The following is a 12,982-nucleotide window of genomic DNA, read 5'->3' as shown; positions in this document are numbered from 1 at the left end:
GTGGATATGACCAAGGGCACCATGATGCTAATCTGAAGCGCTTCCTTGAGGTCGCGCAGAGGTATCACTTAACTATGAACGAGGATAAGTGCCAATACTCCCTACGCACGATAGATCTTCTGGGGTACACCGTGACCCATGGCTCTGTCGCTCCGGATAAGGAGCGTCTGCGACCTTTGCTCGACATGGCCCCTCCCTGTGATCGGGCGTCCCTGAAGCGCGCCCTCGGGCTATTCGCCCATTACTCCAAATGGGTGCAAAATTTCTCCGCGAAACTTCGCCCCCTCGTGGCCTGCGACACCTTCCCACTGAGTCCGGCCGCATTGGCGGCCTTTGAAGGCCTTAAGGCCGACATCGCCCGAGCCGCCGTGGCGACAATCGACGAGAGCGGATCTTTCGTCCTCGAAAGTGACGCCTCGGATCAGGCCATCGCGGCGACCCTCTCCCAAGGGGGGCGTCCCGTGGCTTTCTTTTCACGGACTCTTACCACCGCTGAGCGGAGACACTCGTCCGTCGAAAAGGAAGCGTATGCGATCGTCGAGTCTATTCGGCGATGGTGCCCGTACTTACTCGGGCGGTGCTTCCAAATCATCACGGACCAGCAAAGCGTGGCGTTCATGTACGACACCTTACACGCCCAGCGCATTAAGAATGAGAAAATCACTCGCTGGCGTATCGAACTCGCCGACTTCTGTTACACCATCAAATATCGCCCGGGGAAGGATAACCGGGCCGCCGATGCCTTATCACGACCGGCTACATGCGCGGGTATCACCTCTTTGGAGGGCCTACGTGTGCTACATGCCACTGCGGGCCATCCCGGCGTAACGCGTTTCGCTCATTTTGTGCGGTGTGGCAATCTCCCATACTCGATTGACGATATCCGCCGTATCTGTGGCGACTGCGCTATCTGCGCGGAAATCAAACCGCGTTTCTATAACCCTCCCATGGGGACTCTGGTTAAGGCTACGCGACTGTGGGAACGCTTGGCGATGGATTTCAAGGGCCCATTGCCGGTGTCGAGCGGCTCTCGCTATCTGCTCACTATCGTCGATGAGTACTCGCGATTCCCCTTTGCTTATACGTGCGCGGACATGACTGCTGCCACGGTGATGCGATGCTTACAGAACTTGTTCTCAATGTTCGGGTACCCGGCCTATGTCCATACCGACCGGGGTGCGGTCTTCTTGTCTCAGGAGGTGCGCGGCTATCTGCTCCAAAATAACATTGCTTGTAGTTACACCATGCCGTACAGACCCCAGGCTAATGGGCAGATCGAACGCTTCAACGGGATTATCTGGAGGGCCGTCATGCTCAACCTCCGGACCCTTGGCCGGGGCCTCGATAAATGGGCTTGGTCGCTACCTGCAGCGTTGAACTCGATCAGGGCTCTCCTGTGTACGGCAACCAACCAAATTCCCCACGAGCGACTTTTCCACCACCCCAGGAGCACGGGGTGTATACGGTCTTTGCCCAGTTGGCTCGCTGGGCCCGGGCCGGCCTACCTTAAACGGGCGGTTCGTGCGAGCAAGTACGACCCCCTAGTGGACAAAGTGCAGATTCTCCAGGCTAATCCTGAGCATGCTCGTGTGATGACGGCTGATGGCCGTGAGACTACTGTCTCCGTCCGTCACCTTGCCCCTTGCGGGGTCGCCGACCTGAGTAGGGAATCGGACGGACCGACCGAACCCATCTATGAGACTATGGCCTCTCCCGACGCTCCCATCGCCGAAAGTCTACCGACTCTCCCCTCGCCGGGACTACCTGGGCCCGACGACTTGGAGTTACCCCCTTCGTCACCCGACCCTGATGGCGCCTCCGACGCCGGGGACACAGGGATACGTGATGCCGTACCCGGGGAATTTCGGACGCGTGCTGGCAGAGCAATTCGCCGCCCGGCCCGATACGGTTGGGTCGACTGATGTTCCGCACCCTGTTCGTGCTGACGCTCGCTCGCTTCTAGCCGCACCGCCGTATAATTCTGACGGGGGGGGGGGGGGGGGGGGAGAATGTAGTGAAATCGTATTCGTACTGAACCTGGGGTGATGCTCGCTGCTCGTTGACACCGCTAGGGGCGTGACTATAAGACCCGCTGCTGCGGACGGTGCTCCGAGACTTCTCCTGTGACACGTTACATCTGGTAGACTCGCTAACGGTACGCCAGCATAGAATATTCAGCTTGCTTGCATTGAATGTTATGAATGGTCCCATGTGATGCCACATCGTATACTTATTGCATTTCCTGCATTACAGGATGATGTCATGATCTAAATGGAATTAAGTGTTGTGGAAAACCAATCAGGTCCACACAACTTTAGTCCAACTTGTGGTTTAATTCCATTTAGATCATGACATCATCCTGTAATGCAGGAAATGCAATAAGTATACGATGTGGCATCACTTCTTTCTTTTCTTTTCTTTTTTTTTTTTTTTTTTTTTTTTTTTTTTGTTTTGTTTTGTTTTGTTTTTGTTTTTGTTTTTGTTTTTGTTTTTGTATACAAGGTCGAGGCTCGTGAAAGAGCGAATATTAATCACACAGAAAAACAAACCGACACATAAAACATATAACATCAGGAGCGGTAGACAAGATGGGGAGAGAGGGGGAAGGACACAAACACAACATTTGAGAGCAGGGACCGAGAGACATGGAGACATCGAGAGATCTGAGAGAGGGCGAGGGCTTGGGGGGGGGGGGGGCGTGGGAAGGGGGCGGTGGGAGAGGTATAAAACATATGGACACTGCCAGGACTTCCAGGAAAGAAGTTGGAATTTCAAACAAGGTGGATCTGGGGTGAATTAGCGGGGGTAGAAAAGATCAAGGTTTTGGATGGGGGAAGATAAGAGATGGTGGTGAACAGCTGTTTTAAAGACCTGGAGGGAGGAGTGGGATTGAAGGGAGTGAGGGAGTTTGTTCCAGAGGCGGGAGAAAAGAGGAATGAAAGAGTGAAGGTGAGCAGAGAGCCGAGATTTCGGCAGTTTAACCATCAGAGGGTTGCTGGCAGATCTTGTGCGACCTGTAGGAATATTTGGGGGACAGAGCACAGAGAGAGCTGGGGGTGCAAGGCCGGAGAGGAGTCGGTAGAAGACAGAAAGACCACCTACCTGCCTGCGGTGAGTGAGTGAAAGGCCCTCAGAGATAGCTTCATCGCGGGAGATTCCAATAATTCTGAAAGCTTTGGTTTCAACAGCGTGAAGCCGAGCTAGGTGTGAGGCAGGAGCACCGGCCCATAGGGGAGAACAGTATTCCATTGAGCTGCGGATGAAAGCCTTGTATGTGGTGAGGAGCTCAGGTGTGCCGAGGAAGGACTTCGCACGACGGAGGATGCCCAGTCGGCGACTGGCTTTGGAGGCCAGCTTGGAAATGTGGTTTTCCCAAGAAAGATCATGGCAGATAGTGAGACCCAAAATCTTGAGCGACAGAACTTCTTGGAGAGGATTGTTGAGAAAGTAGATGGGAGGGTTGTCCAGTCGATCTTTTCGGAGAGACATAGTAAGAGTGTGAGATTTGTCAGGATTGAAAGACATGTTCCACTTGTTTGACCAGTCTGTGATTTTGTCCAGGTCTTCAGAGAGTGAGGAGGCAGCAGACTGCCGATCTGAGGGAAGAGGAATGGAGCGGCAGAGAGTGGAGTCATCAGCAAAGAGATAGAGAGGATTTTCGAGAGAGTCAGAGAGATCATTGATGAAGACCAGAAAAAGCACGGGGCCCAGAACACTGCCTTGGGGAACTCCAGCCTGAACAGGAAGAGGAGATGAGAGAAACCCATTCAGGGCCACACGTTGACGACGACTAGAGAGGAAGTCCGCCAGCCATGCGTGGAGATTTCCATGGATACCAAAGGAGGAGAGTTTGGTGAGCAGAGCGGGGTGCCAGACCGTGTCGAAGGCACGTGATATGTCGAGGGAGACAGCTCTAATTTCCTGTTTGGCATTGAGGACCTCCATCCATTGTTGAGACAGCAGAAGCAGCATGTCCAGAGTAGAGTGACCTGGTCTGAAACCAAATTGATGATCAGAGATCAAGCCATTGGAGAAGAGGAAAGATTTCATATCCGAAGCAATGATGGATTCCATGACTTTGCTGATAATTGGGAGAAGGCTGATTGGTCTGTAGTTGCTGGGATCTGTTTTTGCACCTTTTTTGTGCAAAGCGGTGATGTTGGCTGATTTCCAAGCAGATGGCAGTTGACCTTGAGCAAAAGAGAGGGTGAAGAGAACAGAGAGAGGGTGAGATAGAGCAGCAGAGCAGGATTTTAGGACCCGTGGGCTGATGCCGTCGGGTCCAGTTGCAGAATCAGAGTCGAGGGTTGACAGAAACTTTTCCACCTTGTCAGGAGGAAAGGACACGGAGTCCAGGAGCAGCAGGGTACGACTGGGTATGGTGGGTACAGAGAGGGATGGGTTTGGGACACAAGATTTAGAGGCAAACACAGAGTTGAGGCATTCAGCTTTTTCACGTGCGGAGTCAGCTGTGTAGCCGTTTGAGGTAAGGGAGGGGATGGAGGGGGAACAAACACCAGAAACGGATTTGACCAGACGCCACCAGGATTTGGAAGAGGGAGACAGATAAGAGAGTTCGGTCTTGAGAACGGAGAGATATTGTTTCCTGGCTCTCCTGAGGGTGGACACACACTTGTTTCGGGCTTTGTGAAAGGAAATGAGATTTCCTTCCGTTGGATTTGCTTTCCAGGAGACGAAGGCAAGTTGTTTCTGGGCAACAGCCTCACCACAAGATTCCGTGTACCATGGACGGGAGGAAGGGTATGACAACTGAAGACGAGATGGGATAAATCTGTGCATGAGAGAGAGCAATTTACTTTGGAAGAATTCCCAGGATGAGTTGATGTCAGAGGTGGTAGAGATGGGAGACCAGTCCAGATGATTGATGGCTGCTTGAAGGCCGTGCCAGTTGGCCTGAGTGAAATGCCAGACTCGTCGACGCTGAGCAGGCTCCCTGAGGATGGTCAGAGAGATGTCCACTTTAACAAGGACATGATCAGATGATCCGATCGGAGCAGAAGAAGAGCAGCAGACATTTTCAGGGAAGTTAGTCATAACCAAGTCCAGAAGAGAAGATGTTCCGTTGACTGAGATCCGGGTCGGGAAATTGACAGATTGTGTCAGTCCCAGTGAGTCGCAGAAGTCCTTTGCTGAGGAGCCATGGCTGGTGAGAGAGGTACCCACACCCAGCCAACTGGCATGATGACAGTTGAAATCACCACATATGAGGAAGAGAGAGTTGGGATGAGTAGATAGAAGTTGGTCCATATCATCAGACAGCGAGATGTAGATTGAGTCATCACTGTTTGGTGGACGGTACAACACACATATGAACAAGAGGTGGGAGCGAAGGGGAAGTCGTAATGGGACCATTCATAACATTCAATGCAAGCAAGCTGAATATTCTATGCTGGCATACCGTTAGCGAGTCTACCAGATGTAACGTGTCAAAGGAGAAGTCTCGGAGCACCGTCCGCAGCAGCGGGTCTTATAGTCACGCCCCTAGCGGTGTCAACGAGCAGCGAGCATCACCCCGGGTTCAGTACGAATACGATTTCACTACACTGTCCTTGCCCAACTGATCTTGATGTTTGTCCTTGCCCAACTGATCTTGATGTCTGTCCTTGCCCAACTGATCTTGATGTCTGTCCTTGCCCAATTGATCTTGATGTCTGTCCTTGCCCAACTGATCTTGATGTCTGTCCTTGCCCAACTGATCTTGATGTCTGTCCTTGCCCAACTGCTCTCATCCCTACTCCCTCACAACCCCCACCCCCACCCCAGGCAGTGATTTTAACTTTTTAAACTGTTCCACTGAATCGATATGATGTTGATGTAGCATAGGCTTGATGGGCCGAATTGCCCCCTCCTTGAATAAACCTCCATGAAACCTAGCGTTCCTTGTGTACCCTTGCATGCTTGGCAAACACAGCATTCCCTTGTGGGAACAATTTGTGACGTAACATGCACTGCTGCATCTCACCAATTCTTTCCAACTCCACTGAAAATATACCGTTTCTCGCATAGTGGGTGAATATACATTCCCAGAGATTCTTAGCTTTTGTGCAATATGCCATTTCTGATACTAGTACACCTGTTCACTACGGCAGCAGCAGGAAGGATCATTCCCCTCTGGGCTATATACAGTGCATTCAGAAAGTATTCAGACCCCTTCACTTTTTTCACATTTTGTTATGTTGCAGCCTTTTGCTGAAATCGTTTAAATTCATTTTTTCCCTCATCAATCTACACTCAACACCCCATAATGACAAAGAGAAAAGAGGATTTTAGAAAGTTTTGCAAATTTATTAAAAAGAAAAAACTGAAATATTACATTGACATAACTGTTCAGACCCTTTGCTATGACACTTGAAATTTAGCTCAGGTGCCTCCCATTTCTCTTGATCATCTTTGAGATGTTTCTAAACCTTGATTGGAGTCCACCTGTGGTAAATTCAATTGATTGGACATGATTTGGAAAGGCACACACCTGTCTATATAAGGTCTCACAGCTGACAATGCATATCAGAGCAAAAACCAAGCCATGAGGTCGAAGGAACTGCCTGGAGAGCAGAGTGTTCAGTTACCAAGTTTCTTGTAGAGAGCTCGCCAAGTGACTTAAGCATTCAATCAAGCACTCCATTCAAAACCGTTGATAAGGAACAGCTGGCTTGGCAAGCGCTAACTAGCTGCTTGGTAACTGATTACACCTCGGATTTCCTCCCTTTCAGTTTAGTGTTAAACAGTAGAAGCAAACCCTTTCAAATTCATAGGACATTCATAGGATTTTCTTTGACATTTGTGGATTTTTGTGATTCGGGAACCAATTCCCCCTTATCCATTGAAACATTGCTCCGCCATTCACTGTTTCGCAATTTGCAGCACTTTCCAGGAACGTATCCCCCGTGAATAGCGGGTCGAGGTGTACTTAAATGTATTTATACCCCGTGTTTGGAACTTAGAAGATGTGGCCATGCATAGAACACACACACACACACACACACACACACACACACACACACACACACACACACACACACACACACACACACACACACACACACACACACACACACACACACACACACACACACACACTTTTGCCTTTTATAGGTATACATCTATAAAGTAAGGGGATCCGAGGCACAGGCCCATCTGCAGTGCTAGCTCAACCGGGCTAGTGCAAGATAGGCAGGAGCACGACATACGACCCCATCTTCTTTCTTATCTCAGATCTCATATTTTTTTTATCCCATCTCATTTTTGTTATCTCACATCTCATCTTTCTTACCTTGCACCTCATCTCATCTCATCTTTCATATCTCACATCTCACTTGCCTGACTGATTCCATGTATAAAACACATTGTTGTCCTGATTTACTCTATATTTTGATGTTGATTGGCCAGATTTAATTTGCCTTGTAGATCGCTAGAAACGGTTATGCAACAATTGGTCCCGCCCAGCCAAATAATTAAGATCTGTTGCATGATGTTGCGTGACTCGATCGCTCGTTCCTGGTCTTCTTTGTATAGTAGCACGGCACTGTGCGTCGGATCCCACGGGGAGTTCTGGGGGAACTGACTATTGTGGTCTTTTAAGATGGGATGACCTCCTTGGAGTTATCCTGAGGCAACGTCCATCAAAATACATTATTCCATTACAACTGAACATGGGAAGGCAATTCCATTCTATTAAAGGGTATATGTCAGCAGAAGAGGCAACAAGTGAGACACGAGTCTAACCTGCAGCTTCCGAGCCGACTGCAGAGCACTCTGCTCCTGGTGCAACAGCTGGCCATACAGCTTAGCCCTGAGTGCAGCCATGGCATAATCACGGTTCCGCAGCTGGGATCGATCCCGCTGGCTCTCACACACAAATCCTGCATGATGCATAACAAAAATGCAGTAAATGTACACATTAGTAGCAGCAGCACTGTTCACAGTGAACAATTAGTCACCTGTTTCAAAACTTGTTAGTACTTTAGTGTCCATGTGGGTGGAGGTAGTTTGACAATAAAAGTTTTTTTTTTTTGCATGCGTGGAATTATGGTTCGAGAGCGACTTATTAGAACAACTACGTATGCACAGGCAGAATTTTCTTTGGACTGTTTTGTATACACCACAATAACAGCAGGGTAGAGGGACACTTGGAGGAGCAATGACATGGGGAGGCATTAGGACTCGGGGGGGGGGGGGGGGGGGGGGAGGGGAGGGGAGACGTTTGGGGGGTGGGGGGAAGAGTTTATATTGAGAAAATGGCGTTTCCACGAAAGCACATCAACCACCCTCACCAAACCCTCCTCTACCCCCGCTAATTTCGGTCCCTTTGTGTTTTATACCTCCCCCCCCCCCCCCTTCCCACGCCTCCTGCCCCCAAGCCCTCTCACTCCCACACTTCTCCCTGCTCTCAAATGTTGTGGTTGTGTGCTTCCCCTTCTCTCCCCATCTTGTCTTCCGCTCCCTCTTTTTGTATATTTTGTTTGTCTGGTTGATTTGTTTGTGAAATAAATGTTAGCTCTTTCACGAGCCTCGATTCAGTATACAAAAAAAATAAAAAAAATAAAAAATCCCCCCAACCCCTCAACCACCTGCCACCAAAGCTACAAAAAACAGCTGTCGGCCAGCGACCAAAACATGATGGCTATTTTTTTAAGGGGTGGGGAAAAAAGGTTTTACAAAAATAATGCTTAAACTGCATCTTGTATCTTCAGAAACAAGTAGGCTATTGCGTGTCAGTGCCCCAGCCAAATTCAAATATATAAATACAGTCGGACCCCGACATTCGTGGGGGATACACTCCTGAAAGAAGCCCGAATGTCAAATCCGCGAATGTGGGGGCATTGCTTCAATGTGATAAGGAGGGGAGGGGGGGGGGTAGGTTCCCGACGGTTCCTGACTCACAGAAAATCCCACGAATATCAAGGAAAATCCACGAATGTCGAGGAAAATCTGTGAATGTCAAAACTGCACCACAAAGTTTGGGGCAGTTTCAATGGGGAAAAGGGGGATAGGTTATAGGTTCCCAGCATTTCCTGATTAATAGTGGGGGTTTTTTAACATTTAAAATGTTTTCGACCGCGAATGCACATGATTAGTTTCATAAAAAAGGCTTACTTTTTTTTTTTTAAACGACAGCGCCAGGTACCATTCCCAATTTATTGAAGGAATGCGCTTACAGTTTATTAAAAGTGCTGAACCAACCCAACCGTACCATGAGACTTTAATTATTAAAAAAAAAAAAAAAAAAAAAAAAACCATGTATGCACACAGCATGTATGCAAGCAACTTTTCAAATGATGATGATTATGAAGAATTTAAATCCAGTAAACCCCTAAAACTCTGAAGACGACCGAGGTGAGGGTGCTGATGAGTTATGCACCGAAAGGAATGCAGGTGAGATTGCTCATGAGTCGAGCAGAGGGGGAGGCAACAGAGTGTGCTGAAGAGGACGCAGGTGAGGTCACTGATGAGTCGTGCACCGAGGGTGAGGCAGGCGATGATGCTGATGCTCTTGAGGTGGAGGGACAAGGGCGTAAGAAATGTGTGGAGAGCTGCCTGGCAGATTGCTGTAGGATTTGATGTAGCTCTTTGTATGGGAGCATCATGCCATCCAACCCCCTCTTAAACATGAGGTAATGCTCCATAGCTGTGTCGGCTTCTTAAACCCTGTCGGCAATTTCCCGCATGTCCTGCAGCACCCAACCCAGGAACTTGACTGCGAGGTTGAACTTTGGCACCTCTTCCTTCTCATCACTGCCTGCCTGCCTCCTCCTCCTTTCTCAGAATCCTTGCTAATGGCCTCCCATTCCTCCTCTGTGAGCTCATCACCATGCAAGAAGATAATATTATCCAACCCCTCAGGCTCCATGTCGTTAAGCCTTCCCCTCCCACCTGCTATGCCAACACAACAATTTCATTTCTCTCCACCATGTATGGAAATCCTGTGAAGATTTTCATGACCACAGGATGGGCCAGCATGCGTTGATGGTTGAGGCTCTCACCTCATCCAGTGACTCCTTGATGGTGCCAATGCAGTGGGTAATGTTGAACTCTTTCCAACACTGCCGACGGTGAGCCCTGGGTCAGACTCCATCGCAACCAAAATGCGGTGGAAGGTGCGGCGGGGGTGTAACAAGTTTTGAACACGGAGATTACACCTTGGTCGAACAGCTGGATCAGGGAAGTGGTGTTGGGTGTCAGGAAGATCACCTCAATGTTCGGTTGAGGCACGTTGAGGTCCGCGGGGTGGCCAGGAGCATTGTCGATGAGCAGGAGAACCTTGAACGCAAGGTTTTGTTTCTCGAGATAACTCTCTACCTGAGGGATGAAACAATTATGAGCATGCCAGTTCATTTCTCATATACATTTTTTTTTCCAGAAGAACTGGTCTCGTCTGCATTGAAGACTCCTCTGGCAAGTACCCCTTCTTGTCGATCAGCTGCGCGAGTTGAGAAGGGAACGTTTTGGCCGCGCTGTGGTCCATGGAGCCACGCTCGCCTGTGAGCTTTACATTCTCGAGATTGTACCACTCCTGAAGCAGTGAAACCACCCCTGCTCGCTACGAATGAATTGGGCTGCTCGTACCCACATCGCTCAGTGCACTACTCATGCTCATGCCACCTGCATCAGGCAGATGCTCGTAAATAAGTCTCGCCTTTGCAGAAATGAGAGGTCCACTCAAAGGCATGTTCTTCTGCACATTGTCCTCCATCCATATGCTGAGAGGCTTCCCATCCTTTCTTCACTACCTTAGTGCGCAGTACAGCGCTCACCACAACACTTTCTCGGATCGCCTTCTCATTCTTCTGAATGTAGCGAACAGTAGATCTGTTCACGTCGTAATGCCTGCCCACAGAGGCTGCACTCTCTCCTCTCGAAAGCCGGTTGAGAAACTCCACTTTTCTTGCTCAGGCTCATCACTTTATTCTGCCTTTTGGCAGTCGACGTATCTCTGGCACTGGACTTGCACTTGGAGCCATGATTGAACAATGAGCAGAGCAAGAGGCAAAAACAGATCAAAGGAACGGGTCGAGAAGAACGATCGAGTCCCAGGACACGGTGGACATATGTAGTCATGCGTGAATTGTGGGTAGCTGCAGGAAGGATGAATCGTCTGCCCATTGAGTGTGGGGATGTTATCGTGTGGTGCCGTATTCGGCAACTGGTAATAGGTGCGGTGAAGCATTTTCATTATGTAACTCGTGGGGCATAACATCTTAAGCAGCTGGTAATAGATCATTGCAGTGTTTTCATTTTGAAAATTGCAGGGCACAACATGTTATGCAGCAGGTGGGAGATGCGGTGAAGCATTTTCATTGTGCAACAGCTCAGATGATGCTGTATTGAGCAGCTGGTAAAAGCACTAATAGATGTGGAGGGGTGTTTTCATTCTGTACAGTAACTCGTGGGGGATGACGTGTTACGCAGCTGGTGGGGCATACCGTGCAGCTATGTTCATAATGCGAATGTTGGGACATACCGCGAAGCTACGTTTGCAGTGCGAATGGTGGGACTTGCCGCAAAGCTATGTTTACAGTGCAAATGGTGCAACATGCCGCAAAACTATGCTTATAGTGTGAGTGGTGCACATGCCATGCAGCTCGCTTATAGCACGGCCAAAATATTTTTCTGCGGCTGCGAAAAGCCATGAAAACGCGAAGCGCAGGTCCGCGAATGTAAAAGCAGGTCATGCTCGCGGTTCGTGGAAGACGTGTTTTGTTGCATACATCCAGTAGCTTTTTGCGTGGCTGGTGGAAGATAGGTATTAGAACTGTTATGCTCGTGGATCGTGGGAATCGTTTTTTTGTGCCCGTGAAAAAGTGGGACAGGGCCGTGAATGTAGAAGCAAGTCGCATTTTATCAACCGTGAATGTTGGGGCCGCGAATGTCGGGATATGACTGTACCTGTTGTTGTGGGAATCCAATACTTTGCAGGAGGTGTGGGCTTTAAATCTCATCAGAAAACATTTGACGTTACAAGTGTGAATGGAAAAAAAAAAGAAAACAAAAAGACGATGACATTGCTCAGTGCTGCATGATTACACATGATTACAATGTGCTCATCCATGGTGGACAACATTTTGCATCACAAATTTTAGATATATTGAGGACAAAAAATGATTCATGTGGGAAGAGGGTTGGGGGGGGGAGGGGGGGAGGGAGGGCGGGTTGTGTAGTTATGATAACAGCAACTTTAAAGACACAAGAAAACAGCTAGGAATTACCTGAAGGCAGGTGTGTTATCCTGACTGCACTCTCTGTGGTGTTAACATGTTGACCACCAGGGCCACTAGAGCGCTTCGTCTCAATGCGCAGATCTTTGGGATCAATGTGTAGTTTGATCTGTGATGGCAAAATAGAAATAAAAAGACCAAATGATCGTATTCATGACGTAATCCAAATATAATCCAAATCATCATGTAAACCTTTCAGCCTTTTTAGTGGAACCAATAGGCTGACAGGATGGCCAAGAGGTACGGACACTTGCCTCCAAGCTGTCGAGCCAGGGTTTCAATTCTGACGCAGATATAAACTGTCATGCCCGTGTTTCACAGGCACGATGATTCATCAAAGTGTGTGCCGTCCCTTTGATGGATGTGAAATGGGCGTCCCATCTGCCAGCATTCGTTCCTGGACATTAAAGATCCCATGGTGTCCTTTGCTAAGAGTAGATGAGCTATCGCTAGTACCATGGCCAAATTCCAAATTCCTACCATAACCCGCAGAGGAGATTGCATCAGAGGCACAGCCATGCCCTCAGCCATTCATACTACCCCACAGCCTTGTGCCGTATATGAAAGAAGTGGAACAAAAAAAAGCAATCTGCATCTCATTCAACACACAATCCCACCTCCGAAGGTTGCGGCAGGATCGCAACAGACATGGTGCTTGTGTGCACACGGCCATGTCTCTCCGTTTGTGGCACTCTCTGCACACGATGCACACCTCCCTCATACTTTAGCAACTTGTAGCTTCCTGGGCC

At 49.0% G+C, this 12,982-nt stretch overlaps 1 protein-coding gene across 6 annotated transcripts in view; it reads right to left on the bottom strand.

Annotated features, from left to right (window-relative positions):
• MTRF1L (mitochondrial translation release factor 1 like) overlaps positions 1 to 12,982 on the bottom strand; it is a 100,087-nt gene that overhangs the window by 23,183 nt on the left and 63,922 nt on the right. For all 6 annotated transcript variants that reach the window (XR_010983423.2, XM_068108425.2, XM_068108427.2 and 3 more), the window contains exons 4-6: positions 12,851 to 12,982; positions 12,225 to 12,342; positions 7,744 to 7,880 (exon numbers count right to left, since the gene is read on the bottom strand). The exon at positions 12,851 to 12,982 is cut by the window's right edge and continues 32 nt beyond it. Coding sequence is in view for 5 of the 6 variants with exons in the window: in XM_068108425.2 (XP_067964526.1) it covers positions 7,744 to 7,880; positions 12,225 to 12,342; positions 12,851 to 12,982 (387 nt within the window). In the remaining variant the exon portion in view is untranslated. The remainder of the gene's footprint in view (positions 1 to 7,743; positions 7,881 to 12,224; positions 12,343 to 12,850) is intronic.

Source organism: Myxine glutinosa, chromosome 2 (genome assembly GCF_964187855.1).
Source record: "Myxine glutinosa chromosome 2, kmMyxGlut1.1, whole genome shotgun sequence".
Taxonomy (NCBI): Eukaryota; Metazoa; Chordata; class Myxini; order Myxiniformes; family Myxinidae; genus Myxine; species Myxine glutinosa.
The sequence above is the reverse complement of the archived record's forward strand: the minus strand, read 5'-3'. Positions and strand labels throughout refer to the sequence as shown.